The sequence below is a fragment of the Chamaea fasciata genome, unplaced genomic scaffold (genome assembly GCF_029207755.1).
Source record: "Chamaea fasciata isolate MVZ Bird 193981 ecotype frontalis unplaced genomic scaffold, bChaFas1.0.hap1 SCAF_8, whole genome shotgun sequence".
Lineage (NCBI taxonomy): Eukaryota > Metazoa > Chordata > Aves > Passeriformes > Sylviidae > Chamaea > Chamaea fasciata.
Window position 1 is genome coordinate 30,029,379 of NW_027094093.1, and position 16,611 is coordinate 30,045,989.

At 39.7% G+C, this 16,611-nt stretch overlaps 1 protein-coding gene across 1 annotated transcript; it reads right to left on the reverse strand.

Moving 5' to 3' along the window:
* Positions 1-3: 3 nt before the first annotated feature.
* On the reverse strand, positions 4-15,463 carry LMLN (leishmanolysin like peptidase). Its single transcript, XM_066190302.1, has 17 exons — positions 15,304-15,463; positions 14,886-14,983; positions 14,761-14,791; positions 14,151-14,233; positions 13,598-13,715; positions 12,566-12,744; positions 11,832-11,937; positions 11,502-11,596; positions 10,633-10,750; positions 9,755-9,862; positions 8,955-9,031; positions 8,261-8,371; positions 7,393-7,525; positions 6,641-6,800; positions 5,733-5,863; positions 4,906-5,116; positions 4-4,302 (listed from the first exon to the last, which is right to left on the reverse strand). Exons 1-17 carry the CDS (start codon positions 15,457-15,459, stop codon positions 4,208-4,210), a joined length of 2,010 nt encoding a protein of 669 aa, XP_066046399.1. The 5' UTR covers positions 15,460-15,463; the 3' UTR covers positions 4-4,207.
* Positions 15,464-16,611: the final 1,148 nt, after the last annotated feature.

Here is a 16,611-nt window from a genome sequence, read left to right on the forward strand (position 1 = left end):
TTGATGTAATTTAATTTTTCAACATTCTCACAAAATAAATTACTGTTGTAATAGTGGTCCTTTATTGCACTTACTCTTGCAGTTAATCATTGTCAGCTCTCAAAGAAAAGGACAAGAAGAATTAATATTCTACAGATATTTTATTGAAGAACAGTTTTTCTTCTGTTGCACAACATACCTTTTTTAAACAGTAAAATATGGAAATTTTTACTCCATAAATAACACAAATTAGCCCTTATATCTCAGTCCAGCCAAAATCTGTGTAAAATAGTTAGTTCTATATTTACATTCTGTACCAAAATAAGAAACACATGTTCAAGGTCAGCCAGTTCTCTCAAAACAGTTGTTTTATCTCCAAGGTAAGTTTCACATTAAAAAGGCAACATTTGCACTTTGGAAGTCTGGTAGTGTAACATCACGTTACTCAGTGCACAAACAGCCTCAGATCCTGAAGAACAGTACATACATGCAAGCAGGCATCCACACATCCAGACAAGCTAAAAACAGGGGTTCAGTCTTGCAGGGAAAACACCTTGAGCTGCTCAGCTGCCTGAAAGTCACTCCTTGGAAATGTGGGGAAGGAGGGATATACACCTCCCTCTCTACTGAATATCATCAAGCAGAAAGATTTGCAGGACAGGAAGATTTAAAACAGTTGTGGATATGTCTGTTCTCAGACATCAGTCTCCCCAGTTTATTAGTGCTCAGCAGAAAGAATGAGCTGTGTTGGACTGACAGTCAATTAATGGGGGATATAACTCTCTTTCAGCAATTAACGTACATCAAGGGCCGTGACAGTTTCCCAAGACCTCAACTCATTTCAGGAGGAATGAATTGCTGCTTTTCAATGTGATTTTACTTGCTGCATTCTGCAGCCAAAAGCTATCCTTCCTCCCTACAATTGCAACACCAGAAAAAATGTGTTCCTAAAATACGACTTGCTTCAACTTCTAATTGAAATTATTTGAACTACTGGGATCAAAAAAGACTGCAAGACTAATTTACTTCCCTAAGTAAACATGGAATATTTTTTAAAAATTATAAAGTTAAAACTGTGGACACTATACACTGAAAATGTTTCTGTTACAGATGAGTAAACTCATGCATCTCACAACTTCCGGGGCTCCTGCTGCCCAGTCTTCTCTGGTAGAAACACAAAGGCTTAAATGGGCTGTATTTCCAAGTTTTCATACTTCAGAGATGCAATAGGAGGGACTGGTCACATGTGGTCAGGACACCTAACACAGCAAACTTTGCATTTATTGAAAAGAATTCTGAATTTTATGGCAGAAACTACACTTAAGGCTACATAGCTTAAGCTACTATTTTAGCTGTGTTCTATACTCAAAAATGGCTTATGCTTCCTACTGCAGTAATTTTACTCTTAAAAACCTGAGATGATTTTACTTAATTCATGTTAAGATCTGGAAGTTCACAGCAGGCTAAAAGCTGAACGCAAAGACAAACAGAACTGAGGTAGTCAGCTTTACTCAAATATTCTGCATGACAGCTATCAATTCATTGCCACTTTAAGTTGACACATTCCTTGGCAGTTCCAACGAGGCTACAGCTGCTAGCAGCTGCTAACCCACTGGTGGGATAGAAGATGTTGCATTTTTCTGACTAAAGTACTTTCTGCACCCGACCCCCAAAATCGTGTCCAGTTCTGCGGTTCACAGGCAGCTGAAGGGCTGCACGACAAAGAAATTACAACTGAAATCTCAGATTATTAAGGCAGTAGCAGTTTTACTTCACTGGATTCACTGATGCAGCTACTTAGCAGGTACTGGTAAACCTGACCAGAAGAGCTTCAACAGGCTGATAGATTTTCCCATGCCAATACAAAGCACTACATCCCCTTTCTTTAATTAATGCATACAATTCAGAAGTAGGTAAGCATCAACTTTCTAAGCCGTCTTTCAGTCAATTCTCAGGAAGAGAGAGTAAAAGAAGAAAAGCCCTCAAGATAAACAACTGTGTAGAAGATAAAAATATTCAATTAAATATGACAAATCTCACACTTAGACAGGAGACCAGCATATCAAATACTGAGAACAATAAATTCACACCAGTTAAAAAGTTTAACACTTATAAAGTTAACCAGAAAGTTCAGACAGTGCAAACATTTCACAGTAAGAAAAAATAACCAGTAATTTCTTTTCAAGTATCAAAAGCATTGTTGTTGAGTGATACCAATTCAACTGTATTATTGCACCACAGACAAAAAATACAATATCAACCCCCGGGACCTAAGATGAATTCTCAAACCTTTATGTTTTCCAGGTATCAGTTTATATTGACTGTTTTGTGGATATATTAAAACAGTGTTCACTTATCAATCTGAGCGTTTCATAATTCAATTTGTACAGTTTTAAAGCATTTGAGTCCTGACTTGTATTGCTTCCCCGAGACACTGATTTAAGGCTAGCCTAGGCCTTGTGTAACTCACAGCTTAACCTGCAGTTAAGGAGAACTAGCCCAGTGCAAGGTGCTCTCAACTGTGATGTCTTCAGACAGTTTAAGGTTGCACCTTACTTGCCTCAGCAGTGTCATTAAGAGTTTCCTTAAATAATAATAATAATAATAATAAAAAAAACAACAACAAAATCAAGTCCAGTAGGCACAAAGAATTTGTTACAATCATGATGGAAGTCCTATTATTACAGTATAATTGTAGCAAAAGTTTTACTCCATCTCCCTACCTTCCATTTAGGAAAGGGATCCAGTCAGTGACAATTACTATATCACAGGACATTTAAGACGCAGAGTAATATCATCTTTCTCCCTATACCTGCATCTTTTAGTGCACTGGGCATGTCTGCTCCCTTAAATTTAACACTTTTCCAGGAGTGACAACTGTCCTAAAAGGACAGACAGTGGACTGAACCACAAAGAGTTTCTTCACTTCTAAACAGGATTATTTGTTACACATTATAGTCAGAAATAAATAAAAAAAATCCTTACAAAGGTCCTATAGAGCAGCTGTCCTTACCTTGACAGATTTTACTGATTTCCTTTCTCATATATTTTGCCATCAAGTGATTAATTTTGTAGCAAGCTGTGCCCTCATGTGGCTCAAACCATCTGATTCTCAACTTATTACAAATACTCAAATAATCCATAGTATTTACATGTCCAAGAAAAAGTAGAGGGAAGAAAAAAAAAGAAAACAGATTAGGCTTTCCTTACACATTCAATATAGTTTTTGGTCTAGAGACATCAGCATGATCCTGTAAAATTATAGCTGCCATTGCTACTGGTTTGCTCTTCAACAAGAAGTGAGAACATCAGCAGTAATGTTCATACTAGTTTTGAAATAATGCCATTATTCATTATTTGAGGAACAAAGCAACAAAATAAAAAATAACTATAAACTGTATCCCAAATTTACAGTCTGAGTACCAGTACTGAAATGCATTTTCCTAACAAACTCTTGAGAATTTTCCAACGTGATGTATTAAATTTCATAGCAGAAGGGGCACATGCTAAATGAAAATGGGATTTCTAGATCCTTGTCCTGTTTACTAGTCTGAAATTCCATTTTGTGCTTGTAGGAAGATGTAATGAACCCCAAGAATTAGCTGTTTTACCTAGTACAAAATCTGAGGGGGCTCAAAGCTGCAGAATCAAGTTGTGGAGGCAACTGCCAACCACTGGTCTATCCCATTACATTCTTCCCCCCCCCATAAATTGTAGGAATTGACAAAACAAACAAACAAATTACCAGCCTCTTTAGGCCTGGGTTATCAGCAGTGATGACAACAGATTTTTACATGGCTTTTGACTAAACCACTGAGGTATATTTCCAGTTTGAGGATGCTTTGCTACCAATCACACAACAGACATAACAAAAAAAACAGCCCTCAGTTCTATTACAGAAGAGTTCTCATTTCAGATCTTGACTGAGCTGCCAGATAGTCTAACACAGTTGGCAAACTGGATCTTGTTACCACATCAAAAAAACCATAGGTTGCAATTCAGGAAAATACTGGCACTTATTGAAACGACAAGGTAAATTTTCCTCCACTCAAAAGTCTGCCTGCTTTCATCAGCACCTCCCTGACTACTGTGTGCAGCGATACTTGCCAGGGGAGATGAGGTTCAGCAGGAGAGAGCTGCCTGTAGAGACAAAACCCCCGTGCTCCACAGTAAGGAGGGCAGCAGGATGGGGATCATCTCAGAACTTCTTCTTGCCCCAAGCTCAAGTCTATGCACAGAGAAACAATCCTGTTAGCAGGGGAACTAAGTTGGCCACCAGCAGCCAAAGGGTTACAACCAGGCTGGACGAGCAGGAGCATAAGTCTAAAATTAAAAAAAAAAAAAAAAAAAAAATTAAAAAAAAAATTTTAAAAAATTACATTTAAAGACAAGATAAAATAACAAAGAGAACACTAAAAACCACCAAAGAGGAAAAAAAAGTCTCAACAAAACATTAACTGGTATTTAGTGAATTAAGCTTTTTACCTTCCTCAAAAAGAAAACTGACTCTGATCTTTCTGCATTACAACATGAACATTATCAATAGGACGTTATACAAGTGAGAACTCACTTTCCACCAAGGTGACAATTTTTAAGATTATAGTAATGGTATGGCCTTCAAAACACAGATCAGATTTCCTAGTAAGTTCCCAAGCTAAAGCTAGATTTCTGGGATGATTACCAGAAGGAGGCATGAAATGAAGGCATTATGTTTCAGTCACGTTTCTCCTGTGTTAGTCACTATTCTGCACGACTGCACAGCAAAAAGCAGGGCATCTTTGCTATTTTCCTTTACCTCCTACACCTGGGATCTTAAAATAGCTATAGCCTTCCTTTCCTGTTCCTGACAGTCGAAACTGACATGAGTCTTTGACATTTTCAGATATTTTATACGGAAGTTTCACTTCAGTATAAAAGGCAACCTACCAATGGGTGCAGCTCTAGTTAAGTTAGAAGCTGGAGGATCCCTCTCTGGGGGACAGGAGTCACAGAAGTCTGAACAGGCTGGGCAAACCAGATTGCCAACGTGTATCCAGTCATTCATCTGTATGCTCACAGTCAACACCTGGCCTGAGCGGCTGCACAAGTACACAGTGTCCTTGACCCACACATGCAGCCCTTGTGGAGAACAAGAAACCTTAAAATAAAAGAGTAAGAGTCAAGTCTGTATTATGATTTATCAGAAGCAGGTGTTTTAATGCACTCTGAGCAACTACAAGATTCAGGAATGCTTTAAAGCACAGACTATACTCTTTTTGTGCAATTATGCAGATCATCAGCTGAGAATGAGTAAAACTTGGCTTCTGCTAGTAACTACTTTTGTAGAGATGTGCAGTTACTGTGACACCTTCAGTGAGATAGCCCCAAAGAAAATGAGGATAATAAGAAATAAGTGACATGGGCACAGTGCTTTCCACCTCTGAAAAATCAGAGTGACTAATTTATATTAAGCTTCAATAACAGAACACTTTATGGAAGTATTCCTTCTTAGTTGAGGATAAAGTGTCATGGGGTAAGACAGGTGATGCCCCTAGTGAGACTGGAAGCCATCCAAGCAGTCACACGCTTAACTTACCTAAATTACAGGCTCATGATTGGAAGATTGTTTTCAAAATATGTTATTTGATCTATAGATTACAATGTCCAGTGTGCAGGTGCAAAGTTCTAACAGTCACAACCTACATTTTAAGTCTGACTTTTCCCTTCAGGGTAATTAAAAAACTAAACCCACCAAAAACCCAATGAATACTTACTTGATAACATCCACTACCCCAGTCAGGGTAACTGAGTTTCCTCCTGCACTGTTCCATAACAAAAGCAGATTTCTGAATAAGACATACAGAGTTTGGTCCATATTTCTCTGCACCATAGTTTTTGGTAGGATCTAAGGTAGAAGGAATATACTGAATTACAACTTAACCAGAGGAACTGAAAGCCCACATCAATTTAAAAGACTATCTAAGCAATGTAACCCACATGCAATTCAAGGTTTACTTTTGGAATATTTCAGACCTTGAATTATTATCAATTTGGGAATTATACCATGTTGAAAATAACATGGGAAGAAACACAAGATTTAAGAAACGAACAAAATAATCATCTAACCACCAAAAAAACCAACAAGCAAGCACTTTCCATCAGAGCTATATGGTTATGTTTGCCCTCAGGGAATGCCAGCTGTGATTGCTGGCTTGAGGGGAGAGGGTGTTTGTTTTTGAGACAACTGTACAGACAGGTAATATCCTACAGCATTCTGGAGCTCTGCAATACTGAACATCCATGCATATGAGACAAGCCCATGTTCCAGTAACTCACAAACACCCTGGCCTTGAACAAAAAACCTACAAAGGTGAAAAGTGCAATTATGTTTCAGAGACTCAATAAATACACCACCCCCCATCCTTTGTCTTGTATTTGGGTCATTTGGGGTAAGTATCTGTTCATTCCTTATGCAATTCCTGCATTAGATATCTGAGTTTGCCTCAGGTGTACAGAATAGTTGTGCTATGCTTCTTCCCACAGCACAGTGTTTACACAGCAGGTGGTGTGAGACTTCATGAGTGAAAAAATTCACATGCAATTTGTCTGAATATGCAGCAAGTCCATTCCAAGTTAAGAAACGCCATCTCTGCAATACCACCCTGAAGTCCTGAATACTCACCTGGCTGGTTTTCAATTATTCTACAGTCTGAACTGCGTTGAAATTCACCACTTAAGTGCCAGCTGAATTCCTGACTAAAGGGACAATAGTCAGCAATTTCTACTGAGCCACCATAGTAAGGCAATTCTTCTGTTGGTACTCCATTAAGATTGTCAAAGTACTGCAAAACAAAACACAGTAGTGAAACACTTTGTACAAAGACAAGTGTACTGCTGTTTTTAAAACAGTCCAAACCACTACAGCTGCAAGAACATCAGCTGTCACTACTCAGGAATGCTATTAACAGCACCTTACAATACCCATGAACCAGATGAGCCAGAAGTATTTAAGAATACATAAATAATGCAGAGATTCGTATCTGCATGTATCATTCCCAACTTCTGCCCCTGATTCTCCTCTTTGTAATAATTTCATTCTTTGGGATGTAAACAGAACAGATTCATTAGTGTGCAGTGACAAAGGGCAGAAGACTGGGGCAAGAAATCCCACAAACAAGACATTTTGGGGGATTTCTGTTACACAGCAACATTTCTATCTGGTATTTGGCTAGATAGCCAAGCAACATAATTTCCTTTATTAAGATCACAAGGGGTTTTTATCAGTCTTCAGACTCCTTGTAATAAACTAAGTAGACATTTTTTGCAGTATCTACTGTCATCTAATAGTTCAGAAGAAAAAAACTGAAACAAATACAATCATCAGGCTCAACAATGACAACACTTCAGTTATTTGTCAAGTAGGATCCATTATACCTGATATTCCTGAGGTAACTGCTTTGGAAACTTCTGCAAGTTACACACTGCTACTGCTCTTTGGTCCTGTCTGCAGGTTAACTGCAAAGGATTACTCCTCAAAGTGTCACAGTACGGACTGATTAATTGCTTCCTCAAAAACAAAAAGCAAACAAACAAAAACAGAATAAAAATCACATCAGCTCAATTAAACTGCTTTACATAAGCAGCCTGTCAAGACTCTTTGCTCCCATTCTCCCCTAGACTCAGTCAATCACACAAAGAAGCACCAACTTCTTTTCTAGAGGCTAGTTTTTCTCATTTGTCTGGTTATGACCTTTCAGATTTAAAGAATATGAAGCCAGCAAACAAAGTTACAATGCATTCACCTATTTAGTTTTAATGACACTGCTTTGTAAACTTTAAAGAAAAAAAAACATTCAAGCAAAACAGGCCCACTATGCAGCTGTATCCTAGAAAAGCATGAGGATTGTAAAGAAAAGAACAAACAAGGTTGTAAGGAGCAAACAAGGCAGGCTGTGTTTTGAAGATGGCTATCATCTCCTTCAGTTGCTTTCAGTACAGTCCAGTAATGCAAAATAACACAGGTTGCATTCCCAATTAAAGGGAGAAAGTAAGAAGGCAAACACTTTTAGAGTAAAAGTCCTACCCATCCTCTCTAAAGCAACAGCCTTCTCATAGTGTAAATGTATTCTACACCCTAAGATGTTTGCCTCTGTATTTGTTGTAACTGGGTGGGATGCAGGGCAGCATCTCTTTCATCTCTACTGACCTCTGCCTCTTTTTACTGAGTTACATTTGAAAGAAAAATGTAAACAAGCATCAGTGTTTCCTCTTGAATTTTGTTTTTTAAATACTGTATTCTTACTTTTGTCTTTTCTGGTCAATCCAGAATTTGCAGCTCTTCATTACAAAGTCACAGCCTTTATTGCGTCCCCAGTCTAATTTCTCTGCCATGCTGTAATTTGCTTTATACCATCTGTAAAGGTATTTTGAAATGAGAATACAGTTACTTCAAAAATTACTGTTCTGATTAAAAAAAAGCAGTTCAAAGAATTTCATATTATGCCTTAAGGTTTTCAAATTAAGAAAAAGGGAAACTGTCCCCTTCTGCCTATAAGAAAATACATTATGATTTCACTATTTCAAGTCACAATGAAGAAGAAAATTTTGTGATTTGCAAAGGAACAATGCATACAAAAAGGTGAAACCTTAGGCAATTTCTGTTTTCTATCTGCAAGAAGAGCTGAAAAAAATAATCAATATGTATTGCATGCAACTGAAAGAAGGCTCACATTAACACAAAAAGTAAATAGGTGGTACAAACAGCACTTTGCATTGCAATGACTGGCTTTTTAAGGCTAGATTAATGGGTTTTGAAATACCTGAAGAAAAAGTAACATACAAGGTATGACTCCTTGTCTAATGTAAAGCTAATTATGCTGATCATGTACTCTGCTGCAGAGGGATAAGTACAAGTGCATCAATTTGAAATAAAATCAAGTACAGTGAAAACCAAACACAAATGAACCAAAACCCACCCTCCCATTCTTAATTCTTACCCTGTGTCTTCCATTAACGCTAAGGTGATCCTGGAAAAGACTCGATTCTGAGTGTGGGATCCAGTCATTGCTTCATTCTGAAAGTTACCAGCTTTGATTGGTAAACCACTCAAAATCATTATTGTAAGAAATGCTTCTTATGAAAAAGCATTTTATTTCTGGTCTCATTTTACTATTGACAATCAAATTTCATACTCCTTCATAAAAAGACTACCCTTAAGCATTCCTTTCTTGTTTACCTCACTGCAAAAAACAACGACTAGACAATGTACCTCTGCCAAAAATATCACACAGCGTTAAGTTACAAATGAAAATTAGCTTAAATGTTAAGAGGGAAACAAGTGTTTCCTTGATCAGGCAAGGTTCTGGAGGAGACATGGCAAAAGCTAAAGCCACGGCACATGAATAAAGATGAGATCAAGGTAATAAATAGAATGATGAAGTATTTAAGAGGCAGAGGGCAACAAAACTCAATTGACTCAAAGGAATACTCCCCTTGCCCTAAAACGGGAGCAAACCTTCCTAAAAGGGTAATTGGCAGACAGGAGTAAGAGACATTTAGCTTTTTAGTAACATTTGATCTCATATTCTGAGACTTAGCAAGAAGGCTAAAAGACAGATTTATCTAGAAACTGGACTTTTAAGTATTTAAGTATCAAGTACTGTTTGTGATGTTTTTCAACGAGGTTTGATACTCCTGCATTTTCAAGGCTCCAGTAGGTACCACAATAAACCTAAAAATCAAGGCACAGGGAGCAGACATTGCCACACCCCCTTCCATTCCTAGGATCAGCACAAACCTCCAACAATCTCTTCTCCCAGTGATTGAGCTCAGTACCCATGCCACCTTGATTTTCAAGCTCCATTCCCTCTAGAATTGGACAATTAAAATGTTTTCGAGCTTCGTCCTAGAAAGAAAAGATTTCAACACAACTCTCAAAATACTGATACCCACATGCAGTCCTAGTGCTCTATAATTATCTATTACAAGTATTTCAACATTTCTTTTTCTACCATTTAGTTTTCTACTCAGAGGTTGACTAGGCAAGCACCCCAACAGCAAGCCTATCACACTATCTACTCCTCTCATTTAAATAAATGAGCAAAACTAGGGTAATTAATCCATATTTGCTCTATATACTGTCTTAGATATAAAACAAAAAGATTATTTGTGGCCAAATATGATTAACACTGTGACTTATTTCCAAATCCACTTTATTACACTTGAGCATATGTTCTGTTGGGGGCACAAAGAAAGAGTCTGAGGCGTGGGAAGTAAGAAAGATTTCCAAAAATCGTCGAGGAATTTCTTTTTAAACATGACAAAATATTAATATTAAAGGAGCAGGAGATGTCTTAAGTCTGTAGGAAAACATCTAGGAGTAGGATTAAGGAATTTCTTCAACATCAGTTTTGCCTAACCTTTTATAATTTACCTTCCAGTCCCTTTATTTTCTCTTACTATGTCAAATTATTTATTTCATACTGTCTGTCACCCATTTTCTACTTTGCTTTAGCTACACCCTCTCAATTACACAATGTTAATGACACAGGCCATACTTTCAGGGAAGGGAATGCAGGGTTAGGCTATTACTTCTTCAAGGATAAGAAATGTTTATGACTCAAGAATGTCCTGGCAACCTTGGCATACAAAACTTGAAAGGAAATGCAGACTTACGACTACCCGAGGTGTCACCAGAAGATGAACAGCATGGCGCAGCATTTTGCCACCACGTATGTCCCACAGCCTCACTGCTTTATGAACAACTTTATTGCTCCACTGATACAAACCCAGGCTGTAAGGAAAAGGTTGGTTACAAATCCTTCCCACAAGACAGGTTACTGTGCAAAGATCTATCTCCATAAGAAACAGAATCATGGATAATCTCTATACTCCCTTCATGCTTTCTTAATTGAAAAAAAAAAATATTATGCACCATTTCTTCTTTTTAAGATGTGTTTATATTACACACAACTGATTTAACAAAGTAAGATTTTAAAAAATAGTCTATAGACTCAAGACACATTTTCTACAGTTACCAAAAATGTAAGAAATTAAGTGAAACCCTCAGTATTGCTACTATTAAAAAAAAAAAAAAGCTCTCTACCCTTCCATCTCCTAGAAGGATATCTTCAATATCAACTAAAAAAAAGAATGAAAACTGCTCATTCTGTAACAAATCAGAAAATTCACACAGCAGATTATACACATCGTCTGTTCTGCATAACCATAAATCTTGATACAGATCTTAAAAATGAACTGCACTGACATTAGACAGCATGGTTAAGTGTAAGGCTTAACTTCCAGCCTTCTGATAAATGAAATCCTGTCTTAGTTTATATTATATATGGATAATATAAGTGCTTAATGGCAATGTAAAGAAAGACTAGAGAGTCACCACACACCAATGTTTGAACATTCTAAAGGAAAGTCACTCTAATAACAGAATGAAGTTGAATTTTCAACAAGCAAGAATACATCCTAAAAAAGCAACATGAAAACATCCTTCAGTGGGAGTACCAAGAGGTCCAAAGAATATGTAATACCTTTCATTAAAAGGAGGAAGTCCATCTGCATATCTTGGTGTCAAAGGTTTTCCATCATCATCACGATAAAATGCAAACAGTCCAGCAGAGAAACCCTTCAAGTCAAACAACAAGCACATGGAAACCTTTGGTGAGACACTCATACACAAAGTCAAACACCATAAAAGGGTCCCAGACACACCGGAAGTACAACACTCCAAGGCAATTAACACAAATTGAAGGAGGCAAAGCAAGAGCTTTCCTCCACCAAGCATCCCTCTCTTGGCAACAAGCTGGAGACATGTGAGCAAGAAGGCACCTATTTCAGGGCAACGTTTTATCAACCCTTACCAGTGCATGGATTATCTCGTGTTTCACTGTAGACAACATGCCAACAAATTCCTGAGCTTGCGTTGAAATCATGTTTGGACACAAGTTAGCATATCCTGCTATTGGCCTGGAAGACAGTTTTTAAAGTTCAATAGTTTTTGGTAAAATACTACAAAATTCAAATCGTTTTTCACTTGAAGCAGTGGCAGATTTAAAGAAGACAGACTAATGTAAAAATACGTCCTTCCCAATCATTTCTAAATTATCTGTTAACAACACAGTGGGTTGTTTACTATTGGGATGGGGACAGGTGGGATGGGGTCAGCCAATCTCTATATTCAGTATTCTGCACACGTGTCAGTGACAACAGTGCAAGGGACCTGAATGTTAGGTAAGATCCTAGGGAGGTACAAAGACTGTGACAGTGACTACAACGGAAATTGAAACAAAAGCGATGTAAGAAGGAACTTGCATTCTTTAAGTTTGTGAAATCATGACATTCACCTCAACAGAAAAAGAACCTTGAGATAAAGTTTAGGCATTAACAGTGGAGGATCAGCTTTGAGTCCTTGACTCTGCAAGTTAAGCACTATTTGATGGATTTGTGATTTTATATAAATGCAGTGCTTGTCTATCTCAATAATGACTCCTCTTTTGTTATACAACGAAGGCAAACAATCAAATTCCACATCTGAACAATCAAAAAACTTGAAAGTTTAATCAAAAAGAGAGTTTGCAACAGAGGGAATACTTGCCTGTCCATTTCAGCTTCCAGTTGGCAGTAGGCTGCATATGCAATGATATTTTCATGGCCACACCTGTCAGTAGTGAGGGCACTAACATAGAGCACAAAGTCAGCATCTCGAACCCCGTCCTGGTCAGGTGAGCCCGTGGGTCTGCGGTGCCAGTCACTGTCATTGTACACCCGGCATTGCTGCACAATGTTCAAAGGCAACAATTAAAATGCTTTACTTATGACCAAAATTTTGCATGACACAATTCAATTAGCTTGAAGCCAAGAATAAATCCTTCTGTAAGACAGCAGAAGATAAGAAAACGCCCTGTAAAGAATAGTAAACAAAATCAGAGCCAAGGAATGACTTACAAATGACTAGCACTTTTAATTTATTAGACACAAGGAAGGTAGCAGCTTTAAAATAAAAGAAAACAAAACCTGACAAACTTCCTAGAATTAGCATCCTGTATTTCCTATACCTTAACAAAAAATCTTGGCTCACAAAACTAGTATATATAAGTAGCAACAGCATTTCTCATATAATTTATCTTTTTAATGATATGGCTGAAACTTCCAAGTTAAAGAAAAAAAAACAGAAATACTGATCGCATACTGGAGTTGAATCAAGAAACAAGAAAACAAGTCTGAAGCATTTCTTGCACCATGCTCCTGAGTCAGCAGATAACCTCTTCAAACAAGGTCTCCAAAAATCAACTATTAACTGTTGTGAAATTCCAACTCATTGACCAAGGAGAATAACAAAGTGACTAGTGGCAATTTAGCAAGATCCAAATCTCATCCTCTCTGTACAGGCCATTAGAACACAGGCTCAGAAGATAGTAACCAGATCCATTTTTTAAATTTGAGTTTTGATTCAACAACATAATCAACAGAAACTCACACTAATTAAGTTTATCTATTCTTTCTTTCAGATTTAGTGATCTCCAGCAAACAGGTCACTTATGCACAATTACCAATATTCGCTTTTTCATTAATTACCATAAACAGTAATATTTCAAAGATTAGGAAACACTTGAACAGCTGAGCTTACCTGGAGGTGTTTCTCAGGAACTACGACTGGCCCACACCTTGTATGGTCTGCACAGGCTTTTTGGCAGTATCTGTGAGGGTCAGCTTTCCTCCTTAAATATTGGTTGGTCACACATTGCCTTCAATGAAACATGAGACAGTCAATGCTTTTATTATTAAAGGAGAACTGCAGAATAGTCTTACAGCACTATTGTTGGTACTTGATATAACTTTCACAGTTGAAAATTGTTAATTACCTTACCAGGGAAGACATAATGCTTCCAGCTGTTAATAGAGCATTCACAGGTTCAAAGAGAGATTAGGATCAGGTTCATAAATAGGGGTACACATGGCAGCATATATAGCTTTGAATATTTCTGCTACAACAAATGCAGGAATTGCTCGTGGAAGACTGGCAGATTTGTAAAAGAACATCTGCCATTGGCACTGGATCAGATGGGTCACTGATCTGCTTCAGCAGGGCATTTCTTACACTCTAATCTTCTTTTAAAGGCTATGCAGCACAGTGTTAAATATCAAATATAGTAAGTGATTTTTGACAGACTTTCACACACCTGCTTAGCAATATAGCACCGGCAGATTTGCGCACTTGAAACGTCTTCTCCAAATAAGATATAGCTTGTGGGAAGAGTTTGTTCTGAAAAGAACAAAAATCAGAATCACCCAGTAGCAGTGCAGACACAACTCACCCCAAAGGCATTAACTACTGAGTTACATAAAACTTGCTAGATATTGTGGTATAGCAGAATAGGGGAAAGCCTGACTCACTAAGAAGTTCAATTATTATCAACATATTTAGGAAATACTTCGTTTCAGTATTCCCATATGTTGTTATTGGAATGACAAAATGGGAAGGATTAACTAGAATTAACAGAAGTATTAATTAGAATGTACCACTTCAAAGAGGTTTTTAAAAACTATATACACATTTCTCACTGATACCTTTGCACCTTGGGATATAGCAAACACCTGTCAAACAACATGCAGCAGAACTGTGGAATCATTTGTTATGAAGGTATAATCTATACACCAAGCTTTGGTTTCCTGGACTAGAACAATACTAAATTGCTGGCATTCAAGGTGTTAGTTAAACTGGTCTTAAACTTAACTTCATCTTTGTAATAAACTACATACAAACAAAAAGGGGAGGCAAATATAACATACCTTTATAAGGTGTCTTTTCTCAGGCAGCAAACTATATTTAAAAAACAAAACAAACGACCTTTAGTTAACAAGGTTTCCATTCTCAGCCATGGAAAAAAAAAAATCTGCCACAACATTATACTCACTCCTCAACGCTTCTGTCATACACAATCTTAATTCTTAGCTGTTGATCCACGTTCCTCTTCGAGACGTGATTTTCCCTTAGAGGAACTTGATAGACGACCTGTCAGGGAGAGGCACGAGGCGCTGGATGAGGCAGCTCACCCGGACTGACACCGCACCCGCGGGCCCTCGGCTCCTTCTCGCCCGGCAGCACCGCTCGGTGCTTCCAAACCTTCCCGGCCCTTCCCTCACCCGCATAAAGGATGCTCCGCGCCCGCCCGCCGTCGTTAGCGCCCACAGCCGGGGCGGCGGGGCCGGACCCGGCACAGCCCGGCCCGGGAAAGCCGACAAGGGACGGATCCAACAGCGAGGACGGCCAACAAGGGAGCCTCTGCGCCCCAACACCCCCCGCAGCCGCCTGAAGACCCCCGGCCACCCCACCTGGTCGCCGCTGGGTGCGCGATGGTCACAGGAGGAGAAGGCGGAGGTGGAGGGAGGCAGCGGCAGGAGCAGCAGGAGCCCGGCGGCGAAGGCGGCGAGCGGCGGGCGGCAGCAGCGGATAGCCCGGGCGCGCCCGCCGCCCGGCTCGGCGGCCATCTTGGAGTGCCCGTGCGCCGCTTCGCCATGGAGGCAGCGCCGGGGAGCGGCCTCCGCCAACGGGCGGGCGGAACGGGCGGGGCGGGAGAGACGGGCGCTGTTGATTGGACGCAGCGCCGAGAGGGGCGGGGCCAGGAGCTGAGGGGAGGTGGCGGGGGCGCGGGCGGTGCGACCCAGAGTGACAGGATCGGGGGGGCGGACCGGCCCGGCGCCGACCCAGCACTGCCGAGGCCACCACGAAACCGTGTCCCTAAGCGCCACATCTACGCGGTTTCTGAACGCTTCCACCGCCTTCCTGGGCAGTCCATTCCAATGCTCGACCACCCTTTCTGTGAACGAATTTTTCCTAATATTCAACCTAAACCCTTGAGGCCGTTTCTTCTTATCCTACCACTCGTAACCTGGGAGAAGAACCCAAGCCCCACGTGGCTACAACCTCCTGTCAAGTCGTTGTAGAGAGCAACGAGATCTGCCCAAGCCTCCTTTTCTCCAGGCTGAGCCTCCCCAGCTCTGTTCCCTTCTCTGGACACGCTCCAGCACCTAAATGTCTTTATTGTCGTGGTGGGCTCAAAAATAAGGGCTTGATATCCTTCAGCAGTGCCCAGCACAAGGGACAGTGGCCACACTATTGCTGAGATAAGCCAGGACGTCACTGGCCTTCTTGGCCATCTGGGCATGGGCTGGTTTATATTCAGGCATCTGGATGTCAAACAGCACACCGAACTCCTTTTGTGCCTGGGATTTTATTTATCATACACAACTCGGCCTTTTTCCAGCTTCTCAGTCCACAAATGCTGCACAACAGAGTATCCTCCAGTTTCTACTATGGAAATGACTGAACAAACTTTTACCACCACCACCAGGGTAAGTTACCTGGGTTTTTGTAGTGCTTTGTCTTGCAGCTCCTGCTGCTTTCCAAGACGTTCAGGTATAGAGGGCCACGCAAACAGAAAGCGGTGCGTCCTGGCTCTCCAAGGTGCTTGGTGACAGCAATGGGAGAAGCCAGTGCATGCCTCGTGCTTTCAGCTAAACCAAGTTGCTCTGACTGCTGAAGTGTTTCCATGACACAGAAAAGTACTAAAAAAGCAGAGAAAAAAGAAAAGCATCCTCAACTTTTTACAGGGAGCAAATCTATTGAAGAGGGAGTGGGTA